This window comes from Habropoda laboriosa, unplaced genomic scaffold, assembly GCF_001263275.1.
Source record: "Habropoda laboriosa isolate 0110345459 unplaced genomic scaffold, ASM126327v1 scaffold786, whole genome shotgun sequence".
Taxonomy (NCBI): Eukaryota; Metazoa; Arthropoda; class Insecta; order Hymenoptera; family Apidae; genus Habropoda; species Habropoda laboriosa.
This window is the reverse complement of record NW_017100969.1, coordinates 363,359-380,814: the sequence shown is the minus strand read 5'-3', so window position 1 is coordinate 380,814 and position 17,456 is coordinate 363,359. Positions and strand designations below refer to the sequence as shown.

General features: G+C 38.7%; 1 protein-coding gene across 1 annotated transcript in view; it reads right to left on the bottom strand.

The window, feature by feature from the left end:
* The window catches only part of LOC108577700 (heparan sulfate glucosamine 3-O-sulfotransferase 5), a 35,579-nt gene extending 25,111 nt beyond the window's left edge, over positions 1-10,468 (bottom strand). The window contains exon 1 of the mRNA XM_017940890.1: positions 10,410-10,468. Coding sequence (XP_017796379.1) covers positions 10,410-10,468 — 59 coding nt within the window. The remainder of the gene's footprint in view (positions 1-10,409) is intronic.
* Positions 10,469-17,456: the final 6,988 nt, after the last annotated feature.

Here is a 17,456-nt window from a genome sequence, read left to right as displayed (position 1 = left end):
TGTCAGCTTGGAGGAGGTAATGGATGAATGGGGGACAGAAAAACCTCTGAACTGGTTAAGAAAGCTAGAAAGGGAAAGGAAGGAAAAGAGTAGGGAGATGGAATCGGAGCAGATATGCATAAGAATATAAGAATAGGTTGGTCTATGGATGCATGGATGAATGAGTATGGATTAATATAAGATAACTGTAAACTAAGTTCCTTCTTTACGCCGTGAGGCTGAGTAAATAAATAAATAAATAAATCTATCATTATGTAGAAAATATTTTTTAGTTCTTTGGATAATTTATTTACTTTCCTCTTATCCTTGGCGTGCATGGACTTTGCCATTTTTTTTTCTTATAAATATCGTATAGTTTATTGTGTTTTTACCTTCTACTTTGGTTTGTGACATGGATTGATATGCAGCGATTTTGAGGACCTTCGTTAGTTGTTCTACCGCCAGATCTACATTGTCCTCCGCCTTTAATGGGATTTTTAGGTCTACAGTTACGCTAATGCGTGTTCTGGAAGAAGGCCAGCTTGTTTTTGCGTTGTAGAGGGACGGTCGCATTTCTTTTTCTACTATTGCTGAGCTTAATGTTAATATAATTGAGGAGTGGCCTAACGAGAGATCAAAACTTGGATAGACGTTTACAGCAGGGTGAGTCTTGTAACTGGGCCGGACTATAATTCTGTTTCTAGTCAAGATAGAAGAAAACAGTAGAGGAAAATTTTGCATCGTTTAACAAGCTCGATTATATATTGCAGTGCGACTTTTGCATCGATGCAGTTGCAAAATGCAATTGCATTTGTGTTTTAAATAGAACCTTATAATTTTTTTGTATGAATTCATTCCTCGTGCCATTATGAATAAAAAAGTATTAAGGTAAAATCATGAAAAACTCAATAATTTTCGAAATATTTAACATTTTTTTTAAACATCTACAACAAATGCTCAAACGTTCCACCGTTACATTCTAAATATTTTGTTACGTGTTGTTTTACATTTTTCATTACATTGTTCATCACTTGTTCAGCACTAACATTTAATCAGTTTCTGTTGTGACGCGATTCTTAATCTTTATTAAAGTCAGTGTTGCCAATTTAGTATTGTGAGTTGAATTAATTGTTGAGTGTAAAAATGTAAGTATCAACTACTTTTAACGTGAACTGCTATATGATCTTTTTGGACTATTGGTGAACATTGCGGCGCGTTGGCCTCTTTGCGCTATTTTACGTTAAACTGTGTGTTGAGGGGGTGTCCTATGAAGACGAATAGGAACCCTTCCTCGTCATGGACTGTTCTCCGTAAGTAGGGATTACGCAGCCCACCCTGGATTTCCCCAGTTTACAGGGTGGTGGTATGACATCGCGGCGGGGTGTGAGGCCCGGAGGAAGATCAGTCCAAACGGGACTGAAATGTGTATGTGTGTGTAGTGTAGTGTACTGCTATTGAAGGAAATGTACGGGCACGAAGAAGGCGTTTGGCATGCAGAATCGTCGAGTTTCTGCGTCCATAAAACACTTTCTGGTCCTCGACATCGCTTCGAAAGGAAAAGTAAACACAAAAGAATTGAAATTAGAAACCCTGAAAAGCCCCGAGAAGCCCTGTTTGCGACGCAAAAGTTCCTTTTAATTCATTCTTTTATGTCATCTATTGAAATAAAAGGTTCTGAATACGTGTTAAGGATACTTAACACTTTACCGACCGGTAGCCTATTAATCGGCTTTTTGCCGCCAACGCTTACCGACCGGTAGCCTATTAATCGCTTTTTTGCCGCCGACGGTTACCGACCGATAGCCTATTAATCGGACAAAATTTGATTTAACATTTCTATAGGTATAAGAAAAAGCGCATATATTCCCGCGCGATAGCCTAGAGTCCAGAGTCTAAACAGAGCCGGTGTCAGCGATGTATCTGTGGCCGAGTGAACGGTCGGAAGTGCGTAGGGTGTTCAACTGCTACCGGTCGGTAAAGTGTTAAGTTAGACCAGGTTACGATACGGACGCGACTCTCTGCTATTTTTTAGATTAAGGTTTGAATACGCGTTTAATGTTTTCGTTCGTTAATTATTCCTTATTGTCAGGAGGGCTCCAAACCTCTCATAAAAGCGGAGAATTTGGAGTTTCTTCGTGCATCTCAATAGCAATTGACGTATCATAAACCCGCGCGAGCCCAGAACACAAAAAAGGTTAATAGCAAAAAGTTCAGGCGATCACAGAGTCGCCACATTTTCAATCGATTCCCGACGACGTGTCAGAATTGAACAGTGGCCAGCATAGTGGTGTCTCGAGAATTACACTGTATTGTATCCAGCCTTCAGCAACCGTGAACCTGTACGGGCGATTAATAAAACTACTATTCCCACAATATCTTCTCGGCTGTGCTGCGTCGGCAATGAAAGAATAGCATCGATGCGGAGGAACGATAGGGCGAGCTGTTGGCGAGAAACGAGAAGCGTTTAAAACGCCGCGAAAAGCGGATTTCACTGGAGAGAGAGTGGGGAAAATCTTATTAGAAGACTGATTTACGGGCTGGTGTAATTTAAAACTATTTATGAAGCGTTACCCAGCAGAGACCGGCGCGCGGCCATTACATCGAGCGGCCGCGAGGCTGCGGAAAAAGGACGGAGGGGAAAAAAGAACGCGGCAGAGAGATGAAAATTGAAGATCTACTTTCCGCCCCGTGGACCAGCCAGCTCCCATTGTCTTTCTTCCTCAAAGACTCAAACTAATTTTCTTCCTCGTCCAATCCCCCGTTGCCAACCCGCCTTTCCTTCCACCCTCTCCTGTCCATACTACACCCTTCTCTCCTTCCTCCCCCTCTCGCGCCTTTTCTTCGCTCCCCTCTCATCGTAGCCCCACCGTTTCTTGCACCGCCTAAATTCGCCGGCTTCATTTGGCGGCGAGCGGCGCACAATAAAAAACACGGCTGAACGGGCGAAGCTTAATAACGCGACGCGCGGCCGAACGCGACACTGCGAATCTTCATAATGGAGCCGGCAGTTGACTCGCCGCCACGCGGAGAATTCATAAGCGGGCGAGAGCAACTGGTACTAGCGCTAGATGCACCGAATTCTGCTCTTTCATTTTCAGTTTTTTCTTTTTCGCCTTCTTTCTTTCGGCTGCTTGAGAAAGAGAATTTTAATTCGAGTTTGTTTCTTCTTTTCTTTTGTTTTCCTCGGTAGGGAATTTGGTATGCAAAAAATTGCGCGCGGTGAGAATGCTTGCGAGAGCACGTTACTGTGTGCTTAGAGTTTTGGGAATTTGAAGTCGTGCAGAGGTACGAAATTTGGTAATTAATTAGGGAGTCGACGTATTTTAGTTGTAAATGTGTGTCGCACTTATTACATTTACTGGTTTCAGTCATCCGTTTCGTCTTCCCTTTTTTAACCCTTTCGATACTAATGGCGAATATAGTCGTCCAGGGTCGACGCTCGCTGTTTTGAAATCTTTCACATAAAATGATATTATTTTTTCTTATTAACTTTTGGCTGTCTGTTAATCGTACCTGATTGGTTAACCCGTCGCGTCGGTGTTAACCAATCAGGTAATTTCTTTCCCCAAGTCGCTGCGTGTCCCTTGTGCCCTTGGCGCGCTTTTTCGGGGACCGCAGTGCGACTTGGCGGGGGAGGTTTTTCCCCTGACGTCACTTGGCGGGCAGCTGAGTTTCCTCCAGGTCAAGTACTCGTGACCTGCCGGTTCGGGCCTCTGGGCCTCGTACGGCTGACCTTTCGGAAACCCTTGGTTTATGATGCGGCAATTTGCTATTGAGGCCGTCGGAGAACGTTTCTACGCGGACATGCATTGTCGAATTTTTAGAAATTAAATAAGCTAAAAACGGTTTCCTCAAAAATAGCCTTTCAAGCGCGCACGTCATAAACCGTGCTGGTAGTCTGCTCGCCAAATGTTCCGCTGTAGCTGGTCGCTACATACCTATTAGTAAATATCTATTTACTTTGAATTGAATCTTTTTTCCCGCTGTGTTAGAGTTCTGAAGTTGCTTCTATTAGCAAAACAAAACACTATCGGACTCGATGTGACTAATGACATAACGTAAGGAACAGCGGAGGACGCTATGTCGTCGGATAAACAGTATATTAGACACTGCATCCTTTTTGCATTTCAACTTAAGAAAAGTGCTCTTGAAGCGAAATGTCTTCGTAATGGGAAATTTTACCTCGTGCGGCTTATTCCCCAGACTATTATCTCTTTCGTTCACTTCAGCACCATCTAACCGATTCAAAATTCAAAACATACGAAGATGTCAATAACAGCATTGCTGATTTTACACGCTCGAAACCGCCATCGTTTTTTCGAAAGGGAATTCGCCAACTGCCTGAGAAATGGAATAAATGTATAACAAGTGATGGAGATTATTTCCAAGACTGAACTGTACTTTGGTTTTTCTTAAATAAATAACAAATTCAGGAAACAAAGGCCACGAATTGATTTGTACACCTAATATCTTTTGTTCATTGAAAAATCATTTCGTTGTGCATCACAACGTCGACACAAATAGATGACACGACATCGAACTTATCGCGAGATAAAGTCTTTCCAAGATACTAGTGGACTGTACGGATGATTGTTGGATAGCAAAAATACACCCTGGATTTTATACTAAACATATGTAAGATGTATATGTATAGTTATATGCTTATTCTACTGAGTGTGAGAATGCAATTGTCTCACGAGAGCTATTTTGTATTTTGATGTGTTTCTTACGAATGCAATTTTGTGTCTTGTGCGCCTTACAGAGGCCAGTTTGTGTCTTGTATGCCTTACGATGGCCGTTTTGTGTCTTGTGGTGCGGACCTTCGTGTGAGGCCACCCTGATAGCGGTCTATTGACCGCGACGAAGATTCGGAAAATATTCGTTTGTTTACGACGCAACACATTCTATTTCCTGTTTTCGTTGCAATAAACCATTGGCATTTCATAAGTCTTTACCGGCCGCTCGAACTTACTAGGCACTTCCGACCGGATCATACGCGCGCGGATACATCGCTAGTACTGGCTCGGTTTTGATTATCGTGCAGGAATAGAAGCGCTTATTCTTACAGCTATAAAGATTTTAAATGAAAATTCGGGAAAGTGCTTTTTATATCGTTCGCTTTCTCTCTATATAGAGTAATTAAGTTTAATAACATTAAAGAGCCATAAGCGTTGGCAGCAAAAAACCGATTAATAGGCTCCCGGTCGGTAGGCGTTGGCAGCAAAGAGCCAATTCCGGGCGGTGAAGTGTTAAGCTGCGATTTATTATCATAATGTGTTCTCCTTTTTTATCAATGTTTACAATTTAAACAAACGAATTTATAATCATGCTATTCTGATTAATAAATTGGTTAAATAGTGCTTCAAATTTATGTAGGAATTGATTAAGCGTTATGGTAGTATTGTTATTGAGTTCATCTGTATTACTTTTTCTTATCTGAGCATAGCTCAAGTTTTCTCTTATTATTTGACATCGGATTGTTCTTACATTTCTCTCTGATTTACCTTTTGCTTTTTGTAGGTTTCTATTTGTATACGCTGCACGCTTGCTCTGTAATTTGCATGATGGGGGCCGTTGTACAATGTACATTCTGCTGGAATATCTTTTGCTTTGGTGCAAGCATTCGTAGGATGATTTTCTGCACATTTCACACAATATGGTTTTCTACGATATTTCTTGGTACGTCCACTATTTTTGACAACGAAAGCATCGAGATATTTCCTTTTCCCTGCGTAGTGGCTCACTTCTATTAGGGGAGAGTCGTGCAGTACCGGCCACTCTAAGTTTTTGTACTATAACTTGGGCTAATGTTGGTAAAAATGAAATTTCGAAAAAGTAATTTGCAGTACAAAGGGGACAAGTGGTTTTTCTTAAATTTTCTCATAAAGATAAATAATTCGTAGAAATAAAAAAGTTGTAATTTGCAGCGTACGAAAAATTGTCGTATAGTACCGGCCAGCTACTTAGTTGGTAGATTTTAATGTCTAAGTGATGAATAATTTAAAAATAGAATAGAGCTTTTATCGAAAAAAGTAATTTGTAGTACAAAGGGTGCTTGATAAAAGGGGACAAATGGTTTTTCTTAAATTTTCTCATAAAGATAAATAATTCGTAGAAATAAAAAAGTTGTAATTTGCAGCGTACGAAAAATTGTCGTACAGTACCGGCCAGCTACTTGGTTGGTAGATTTTAATCGTCAATACCTAGGTTCCTTCTGCGTGAGCTATCTTTTTTCTTACTTATCTCTTCTCGTAACTTCCTTCCTCTCTTGATTTTTTCATTTTTCCTTGGTATTTTCTCAGCTTTTCTTGTTTTTGCTTTCAATTTTTTCTCTGATGTTAGAATTTCAGACTGTTGCGTCCGTCGTTTTCTCTGTGTTATCCTTGTTTCTGAAATATTTGCAGGACTGATGTTTTTAACAATTTTCATAAAATCAGAAGATACGCTTGCTCATTTCGGACATTTTTCTGCAGAAAAACGAAAAAAAAAGAACCTAACGACTTGAATTATAGGAAAAAATAAAAAAAAAAATTTAGCTGGTACTGGACGACTATAAGGTGGCCGGTACTTTACGACATGCACGTGGAAAAACTTTTAGGTTTAATGCATAATATACAAAGCAAATTGCACAAACCGGGTCATTTATATGTACCTAATAGTCTAAAAATAATGTACGTACTATAACAAAATTATTGAATTACCTGAAAAGTTAGAAATCAGCTATGAAAAATAACTTTTGTCGTACGGAACACCAGCGTAAACATTAAACGTCTTAGAACTCTGGTAATACTGAAGAAAAAAGAACGTCGCTTGTTTTTCCATCAATAGTGCAGTCAACTAACAGTATAAACGAGATCTAGCTTTAGCCGGTACTGCACGACTCTCCCCTATACACTGTTCGTCAAAATAATTGCAACATCTTAAAACTGAAATTGCACAAATCCGAAATTTACATATATTGTTTGGGGTACTGAAAGAGATAAATGATTAAAATTTGGTTTAACAAGGCTTTATTTATTAAAAAAGGTCGTTTTTTCCTCAGATTAGCTCGAAAAACATGTGATTTCCAGATTTATGCAACTCCCAATTCTAAATGTTGCAATTTTTTTGGCGAACAGTGTAGTATTAAGGTGTTTTAGTTTGTAAATTTCTTTATTATAGTCGTTTGGTTCTTGATCCACGAAGAATAACGTTAATGGTTCTTTGGTTTTCCAACTGTGGCTAACAGTGAGTTACAAACGGTTAAAAATTGTGAAAATCGCACTATTTCACGACTTTCGGCCTATAACTGTAACAAATTTGAAGATTCTTTCGATGCTTGTCGCTTGTTTCTCCATCCACCGATTTCGATGAAATTTTCAGCATGTGTATAATTAACGTAGATCTACAAAACGTATGATTTAAATTTTCATTACGAGCTCAGATAAAAAAAGTTGTAAAAAGCAACCTTCGCTATTTTCTTCGAGATTCCGTCTAATCGCAGTTTTTACAAAATTTCTTTACACGTCATGTAGTAAACTAATCCTTCTAACGTATTCAAAAAGCTCAAGCTGTTTAATCTAATTTTAAAAAGAGCTATACTGCTTTGAAAGGTGTCCACATATTTCTGTCCTTGGTATGTACACTACCGACCAAATGTTTAGAATCACTATGCATTGCAAGTTGCACCAAAATTCTCAAAAAAAAAGGTAGCATTTATAATAATTTTTTAACGAATTTTTTATCGTTCAAATCAACTGAAATGAGGTAAAGTGCTGTTGATCTCCACAACATCAATTTCAAATCAATAAAGAATTAGTAACGGATTCAATATTGACGTAAATTGGCAGGTGATTCCAAAGTTTTGGCCGGTAGTGTATATCTATAAACTAGGTGTTAGGTTTTCTGTAGAAACGGTTTATGGCACGATCGACCCGTTCAAATCAATAAAGAATTAGTAGCGGATTCAATATTGATGTAAATTGGCAGGTGATTCCAAAGTTTTGGCCGGTAATGTATATCTATAAACTAGGTGTTAGGTTTTCTGTAGAAACGGTTTATGGCACGATCGACCGGGAACGGTTATTTTTGAGTTCAGGATTTTCGTTTTCTTGCACGGGTCTAATTACATCCTGCGAGGGTCTCTAGAATTGCTTTGCTAGATTTTTAGTAATTTGTGTCCCTCGCGCTCAATAGCCTACGAACATACCATAAACCACGAATTTCCGAACGGCACATCTGTATGTAACGGTCCGCTTGCCGATTAGTCACCCGGAGGAAATTCCAGATTTTTGGGACCTTCCGCCCACATCTCGCGACCGTCTCCCACCCTTCCAAGGTGACAGCGCGCTAAGGGCGCACTGGAAGGGCGGCAAAGACGATATTAGACATGCTGACTGGTAAATGCAATCGTTAACCATTAACCAATCAGCGTGTCCCAACAAAAATCCCTCTCACGGACGTCCGAGACGCGACGTCGGAGAGTTGAGTCGTCGAGTAGTCGTTCAACCACCACGAACAAGGAGAACCAAGGAGAAACGAGCTCACATCACGCGATACCATAGATCAGTTTTTACAAGTCCCAATCATTTGGGTGGTCCTTCGAACCAGTATCTAGACGGCACAACATCGTGCAAACATCCACAAAGCTCGAAAGTTAATCGCCACAACCACGGGCATTAACACTGGGAATAATACTATAAAACACGGATAAATTGGAATTTTGATTTTCGACATAATAACGAAAATTATTGGTAATTTTCTTACAGACTGTGCGAGATGAAGTCGTTAGGCATGCATGGTGGTAAATATTGTAAAAATTGTAAGTTACGAAATTTTAGGTAATTATAGCGTGCTACGTTTCATCAGTTTTTCTTCAAATAGTCAAAAAATTAAATTGAATAATTTTCAACTATTTTAATTTACTTTAGTCTTATAATCATTTTCATATTACAAGGAAATATTTTCGACTATAATGGTCTATTAACCTCTTACAAGAGGTCTATTCCACGCAGCTTTTCAGTTAGGCCGTTAATGCCCGTCGTAAATCCGACGAAATAATTGCTGTTATAATAAGTACAATTTTAGGACAATATAGTTCGTTGTACACGGTCTCCGCGTTTTAATAGCATCCGGGTCCTGTCGACCGGTTCGTGACTCCTTGCCATGTCCGTTACGTTCAAATTGAAGACCTTATCTCGCGAATTGGCTCAATTAGAATTTGCAGAAAACAACGACCATCCAGTCACGGACATTCTTGTGAAAGCTATAGTTCGCCTATGAGAACACTTTGTAAGCAATGTCGTTTCACATAATTACGGTTAAAAGTTAAAAAACTAGTTTGTTGTTAATTACAGATAACTTCTGTAAATGCAGTAATAAAATATTTTATAAATATCTAATCAAACGAACTTTTGCATATAATAACTTCTCATGTTACACATAATTTTATAATTATTTAAAGTATGCAAATTAGTTGAAGTACTCTGTAGTGTACAAATTTTTCTATGTAAATTTGATTATCCGTATAACAATTTCATGTTTCTGCGTTTCAATGTGAATTTCTTATCAGGCTATTGTTTAGGCTATTTATAAGTATCAAATAAAGGATACGTGTTCATTCGAAAAAATATAAAACTGCTGCTCTAAAAAGTTTAATATCTTAATATCCTCATTTTTCTCCGAAACAAGGGCTTAAACGAAAAAATATTCCACTTCTTTTTCGACTTATTTCTACATATAGAATCACCACCCGGCCGCTTGTACCATGATTTCGGAGACACTTTGTATAATGAAATATGTACTAGGGTGGATTGAAAAGTTCACGGCCTAAGTATGAAGGATTGCAGCTAAGTGCTTGTAATTTTTTCCGAATAATATGTAATTAATTGTGTACTAATGTATACAGTTTCGTGCCTCTGTCGTCATTTTTCTCCCTTTTAGAGCTAGCGAAGTAGAGGTATTTGCAGTAGATGGAGTAGAGATGGACAAAATTAGAAAACGAACAGCGATCTAATACCTGAAGATAAAGGACCTCACATCAAAGATCATTCAAGGACCTTGCAAAAATTATTCGAAATTCTTGCGAAAATCATTCAAGGTCCTTGCGGTGATGTCCTTTGTCACCAGGTACTCGCTTCTATTCGTCTCTTCTCCGTCGCTGTAAACACCCCTACTTCACCAGCTGTAAAAGAGAACAAAAAACTGACACAGCCACGAAACTTCGTACGTCGGTACACAAATGATCACAGATTACACCGTAAAAATTGCAAGCACCTAGCAGCAGTTCTTCCCGCTTAGGCCGCGAACTTATCAATCCGCCCTCGTACATACTTCTATTTCTAATTTTTAAGGAACTGATGTCTTTCGTATATTTTCTAAGAATCAAAGTCATGTTCGTTTATGTTACATCTTCGTATCTTTTGCTCGTAAATATGTGATGGTGTACTTACAATACATCTATAGGGGACTGGGGAGACCACTCTTGACGGAGCCGTGCCTTGTTGGGCATTTGCGTTGGTTTGACTGCTCACATCCTTAAAAATTCTGCAACAGAAACCAGAGAAAAGATGAACTATTTTGAAATGAAAATGTAAGCATTCTGAGTTTAGAGACATAAATGTCACTTTTTTTCACGCTAGGAATACAAAGAAAATGAAAAAAAAAAAAACAAAGTTCAACTCTTTCTACTATTTTGATGTTCATTCTATGCACCAAGGAGAGTGTCTTCCCTTGGAAAGTGATCGCTGTCGCAGAAATTAATTTGCGATTCAAATGTTTCTGGTGCTTGCAAAATATTTGCTCTGGTACGAACACGGTTATCGAAGGAAGTTAAGGGGTCTCCAGGAGAACGCAATTTTGTGGAGAGCAAACGAGTACGAGGGTACGAAAAATCAAACAATTTCGGGGACAATTCGGGACGAACTGGTCGCGTTATTGCGAACAGAAATGAAAAGCCACAAAAGTGACAGTACAACTTTTTTCATATTCTGTTATAACGCTCGTGACTGGCTTCTTAAAGGGACACAACGACAATCATTATTATCAGCTGGATGTATTTTTCTTTTTATTTATTTCTATTATCATAGACGGCTTTAGCTCAGAGTGTCTGTACTAAATTTTTCTTTTTTCTCCCTACGAATTCTTTTTTGGAACACATTGATCAACATTCTATTATATGTACCTTACGGGATTTTTCACTTAATTTATAATGTGTCGAGTCGTTAATGAAGGCGTATGTACGGATCGACCTCGCTGGTCGTATAATATCCCAACCCAGTCGTTCACAGGCATGAAACAGCCGGTAACCATGCATGGGATTAAGAATTTAACTCTACTACACACATGCATTTACGCTATTTTTGAGTGCCTCTTATTTTTAAACCTCTTGTATTGAATTTTCTCTTAAACAGATTTCTAGTTGACGATTTCTGAAACATCTAATAGCCGTGTCACTTGCGTAACAGACGTCGCTTGGGTTGTTCGGCCGTACCGACGAGCCGAACGATACATCGGTATTCCCGATAAACCAGCACGTCCTAAAGAGCAAGGTCTTAGCCGGGACGAAAATTACTTTACGACACCCAAAAACTCGACGCCTCTCACACCTGAACACCACATGACCTAAAATAATAAATAGACCTTCGACATCACCAAGCAATATAACATATGTAAGAACAAATTCCCCACTTTCACACCACCACCAGACACACCCAAAAAACCAATCACCACACACTTCCACCAGCTACGACAGCTTCACAACACACACGTAGTTTATAAAATAGCGAACACCACAGGACACCACACACAATTTTCCGATCGGTAAACTTAGACATTTCGCGCTCTGTTCGCGTTCATTTACATATATATAGTTTTAGTAACAAACTGTTGTGCGTTAATAGTCAACATTCCGTGCACTACCTGAGTCCCCTATCCCGAGTAGATTTCTTAAATGGTCTGACTCAAAAAGGGGGACAATTATCGGTTTCGCAACAAGCACATTGCGATTCGTAACAGCCGTAAAGCCACGAAATAATATAAGTAATTCAGTTCCGTTCGTGAATCTTTTTAACCTTTCCCTCAAACTCAGGTAACCGTGAAAGTATACATTTTGCTAAACTTTGCTACCACTTTTTGTACTATTTTTACTTGTTTACTTTTTTCATTCTATTTCCTGCCTTATCTTACACAGGGTGTTCGGCTACTCCTGGAAGAAAATGTAAAGGACGATTCTACAAGCCAAAATAAGACGAAAATCAAGAATAAAAAAGTTGCGTTTGGGGCTTTGTTCTTTAATTAGTAACAATTAAAATGTGCGCCTGAAGCTGGCACCTTTCATGCACTGTTCTAGGCCAGGCAGCCGTGCGACGGGTAAATCAGTGTCATACCAAGCGAAGAAAGACCCCTTTACCTGGTAATAGAAACTGTCACAAGAGCTGACACAATTTCGCGAACATTTTACATTGAAAATCAAATGTACACCGTAGAACGACGTTAAACCTGGCTACTCGTAAAAATCCAGAAGGGCATGTCGAAACTCGCGCGACGGAATTTTCGAATAGAAAGGGTGAATGCCTTTTCAGTTAAAAAAAAGAAAAAACCTTTTCATGGATATCAGACACACACGCGCATATTGCGATTATCTGAAGTCTTCGCTGCACAAACATACATACGTGCACTGTGATTGCCGGGCCGTTGAATGTCCACAAAAATGCACAAATACCGCTGCAGTCTTTAAAAAAATTGCTGTCCCAGAATAAAAAGATAATATTTTACAAGCACGTTCGCATATCGTTCACGCGATGAAACACGTGACCCTAAACTAAGCTACATTAACACAATTGAAGTAAGCTAAACCGATCTAAAATAAAACTAAGCTAAAATAAAAGTTAAGGAAGACTGTTTGACGAAGACGAAATTGTCCACGCATATATCAAAGCTCTGCGAAAACACAAGACGAGCTTTGTTTTTATTTAGCTTTCATTTCGTGCATACGCATGTGCATGCGAATATTACGGTGTATAGCAGAACCGATCTCGAACAAGCTCTATGTGAAGTGGTTAGACAAACTCGAGCACGAAGGGATATTCCAGCAGTAAGCCACGCCCACTCGAGCAACGATTTTGTGATGGAACACTATATGAATTGTTAGATACACTAAAACTTTCTCTTCCAAGAATTCTGGAAAATGTCACCATTGTTTCCTTTCCGAATTCTCGAACCCACTTGAACGTACGTGACTTAGGCAAAAACATGAGGATTAGCTAGTCCGTGGGCTTCAAGGGACCTCCGCCATGAATTACACCCCTCCCACAAATCCGTACTTTCCAGAACTACCACCTCCACCCTTCCAATAACCAGTTAAACCTCCGATACCCATACCCTCGCGATAGAAACAACCAATAATAATTTTTGCCGATATTATATCTACCCTCGCGCACGCATTTTCAGACGAGAAAAAAAGTTGGTGTTTTGAAGTCACGCTCTAATTCCGATCATCGGACCTGTAGTAATAATAAAATCAGTTATCTGATAAATTCTACCTCTCCGGGTTCATGACAGAATGTATTTACTCTTCGTTCAAAATAAGAGTAAACCTTGAATATAAGATATTATATATGTAGGAACCTAGGGAAAAATATTGAGGGACCCAAAACAACGGGAATCAAACCCGGGACCTTCGGCTTAGCAAGCCGAGGCTTTGCGCGCTACGCCAACCACTCCCTCTCTATTCTCCCGTGTCGGTTTCCTATTTTTTGGGTATGGAGGCCCCGATACTACACTCGACCATCCTGAACTGACATTCGCCCTCGAATAATGTCCTAAGAGTTCAACACCTCGACAAAACTCAACACTTTCGGGTACACTCCCTCCACACAGTGGCCACTCTTCTCAGCCGAAACTCTGTTTCTCAACTCTTTTGGGAGACGTGCACCCTCTCACATGTTTTCATCTCACAGCGCCTGGCTTCGTGTAGCCGTAGATACCTCCCATCCCGGCCGAGCCCCCATTTGTAGGAACCTAGGGAAAAATATTGAGGGACCCAAATGGGAATCGAACCCGGGACCTTCGGCTTAGCAAGCCGAGGCTTTGCGCGCTACGCCAACCACTCCCTCTCTATTGTCCCGTATCGGTTTCCTATTTTTTGGGTATGGAGGCCCCGATACTACATATATTATAAGAATATAACAAAATAAGAATAAGACTGAACCTCGTTTCGCGCATGCGACGTGCCTAAGGCAGGGCTAGAACCACTAGAACGTCCAAACCTCCACTTAATCGCCTACGTTTTTCTCCGTCTTACCCTCTGCTACGCTCTCTGTCTATGCGCAGAACGGACGAAAATCGGCCCGAGAGCGAGGTTATTCCTATTTCGAACGAACAGTAGTAGTGATCATACATTCCGAAAAAAGTGTAATCGGTGATACGAAATGTCTCACGAAAGTACCAACACACTACCGTTACTTCCCACTCTATTCATGATTGCTGACATCACTTGTCCTTCGCTTTGTTCGTAGATATGAATACCTGAAAAATTGAGGCTCAAAAACGCAATCGTGTTATTCTTGATTTTCGTCTTATTTTCGCTTGTAGGACCACCCCTAAAATTTTCTACCAACTGTTACGGAACGCCCTATATACAATAAACATGGATTTGGACTTGGAATTGTCCTGCTAACCTACAGTCTTACGGTTTTGCAGCATTTCAAGGAAAAGTATATTTTTGGATCGGATGGTGGAGAGGTTAATGATACGGTGGTAGAAAAGAGGCGAACGTGAATACGATTCCTTTACCGATGTAACATCACATTCTTTCCTTTGCATAACGACCTGTTTTCACAAAGCCTTAGTGTTCCTTCTGCACGACCACTTTTTGCAGCCTTCCTAATTCAAAGACGTCGCGCCGTGATATTCTACATGCAACAGAGAACACGCAACATTCACTGACTTTTTTTCATCGCGATTAATCGACTTCCACAAGAATATGATTACGAGTTTCCTCTTTCGTGCGATCCTCGAATAATTTGCGTTCGAAAATCTTTTCAACGCTCATCTGTATGCGATCGCGTGAAATCTGAACATTGCACAGTACTACTCGGATAAGTGATCCTGAAATACGTTTGTTCGTGATTAACCAAGATATGGTATCGGTTCTTCGTTACACGATACATCGGATGTTCAAAATTATCACTTCTACTTGTTGCCGAACGGTAACACAAATAAAAAAAAGAAACAATGGAACTTACTGTGGAAAACCTTAACCGAGGGCAATTACGTCAGTTACTTGGAGATTACTGTAAATCTAAAAATGGATTTTTGATTAGAAACGTTCCAGAAATTACTGTTGATAACAGTTATACGAAAATTCTCCTCGAAACAGTTCTGAAAAGCCAAATATCGCGTTTGTCAGTTTGGAAAGTATAGTTTTGAGAGAATTGTAGGATGATTTTCTAACCTACAATTAGTCAGATATTGTAGCTTGTTTGATTTCAGTTTTTAAGAATTTTACACCCTGTTAAGCATGGGATCTTTGTTGTCGTTTTGTCTACCGTTTAATGATACAAAATAAGCTGAAGTTAATTAAAGCTCTTTAGAGCGATGCAAACTAAACATCTGGTTATAAAAGAATACAATTTTGTACTACGAATATTATTAAGTGTAATATAAGAAGTTTCACATTAATTTTCACGTTTCCAAAAATAATTTGGCAAGGTATACTAAAAGAAATTCGACGTTTTGGATCCTTTGGATTAAAAACTTCCCTTAACCCCTTAACCTGTAACAACGAGTTGCACTCCTGACAGAAATTCTAGTTAAGATATACCAAAATTAGTTACATTAATAAGAAAAATTCATTGTAATCCTAACTTTCGTTTGAATTTGTAACACTGAGAATTACTAGAAGTAATTAATTTATAACAGATAAAATTTTGTTACCTGATACAGTACTGAAACACTAAATGGCTCACGCTTAGATGCATAGTTAAGAAAAAAATCATAGGTTAAGGGGTTAAAGAAAAGCATCTTCCAATTTAAAAATCATCAAAGATCAAGTCATAATCATAAAATGATCAATAATCAATCATAAAAGATCAAGTTCCACGACGCAACACACTTGTTAGAAAGAAAAAAGAACAGATATACTATGCAACAAAACCACGTACGAGTCATTTTACGTCAAATTATATGAGAATTGAGATCATAATCACCGATTTGTCTTAGACAGTCACAGTAGTTGATAGACTCGAAAAATTAAATTATATTGTATAATGTAATACATTGATTTTTCATCTTGAACGGTATTCAAGATATTCAATGTTAAAATATTGAAAAATCTAACGAAATGAACCTGCACGGCTCATAAGAACAACAATAATAATAATGAAAAGATTTATTTCAATAAATATATCCGCTATTGAAGTAATGGTAAATAGTTTTAAACCTACTAACATTATTAACACACGCTTAAAATACTTACAAGGTTACTTGCACGTTTGAAATCACTATTTAGCGCAAAGTACAGTCTCGATGTATGTACATATGTAAGAAATGGGTATAATGGTACATTTTTTAAAGGAAGTTTAAATCGTTATGTTTGTATAGATATGGCGTGGTTTAAAGTTTCTTTGAAATTATTGATCCAATTCGACGTGGATCGACTACAAATAGAAAAAAGTTTCAACAAAATTCGCGTGTTGCAGGCACATAGAACATTAAGCCTTTAAAGTAGCTATTCAAGCTCTGGGAAACGATCGAACAATTCTCTTAACGCGGAACTCTTTTTTGGTTTCGCCTTTGCAGAGTAAAGCAGAAAGCAGCTTTCATTGTGGAATTAATGTGGCTTTACGTACGACTGCGGCGTATTTGCTACATGCTATGCTAATTTTTACAATTTGAAACAAAGAGAAAAGTTAAAGTGTGAAAAATTAGTTTCAGATATTTGTTGCAAAATTTGTAAAGAAGAAGATACTTTGTTACGTAGCAATCGCAAAACGTGAGAAAGATTCATCTGTTCTGAAAAACTAGATAACTTGTAATAACCTACACATATGCAAAATTTCATAGATTTCCGTTCAAGACGAAAACTCGATTTTGGTCACGTTTTTCCGATTTGTGACCACTTGGGGATTTTCAAGTGGTCTTTCAGAAATGGCTTGGAAGTGCCTTCGAAAGTGAACATTCAGTGAAACACTGAACTTCGTATCATATCGTATTAGAAACTGAACTCACTTATAAGCCTAATTGTTTAACGTTATCAAACTGTGTTGGCAAATAAACATCAAAGTTATTTGCTACATAACCTGGCTTCGTGTATCGTGTGGGAACTTGTAACTATTTTACTATTAACTGAAGATATACTGCTTTCCAACATATACTTTGAAACGAAACCAGAAGCTATGAGCTATTCGCATTTTCAATACTGTAGCACAAATTTTACTAGAAAATAAACGATATGTTTACGTGAAGTACAACACTATATACTAACGTATTAAAAATGT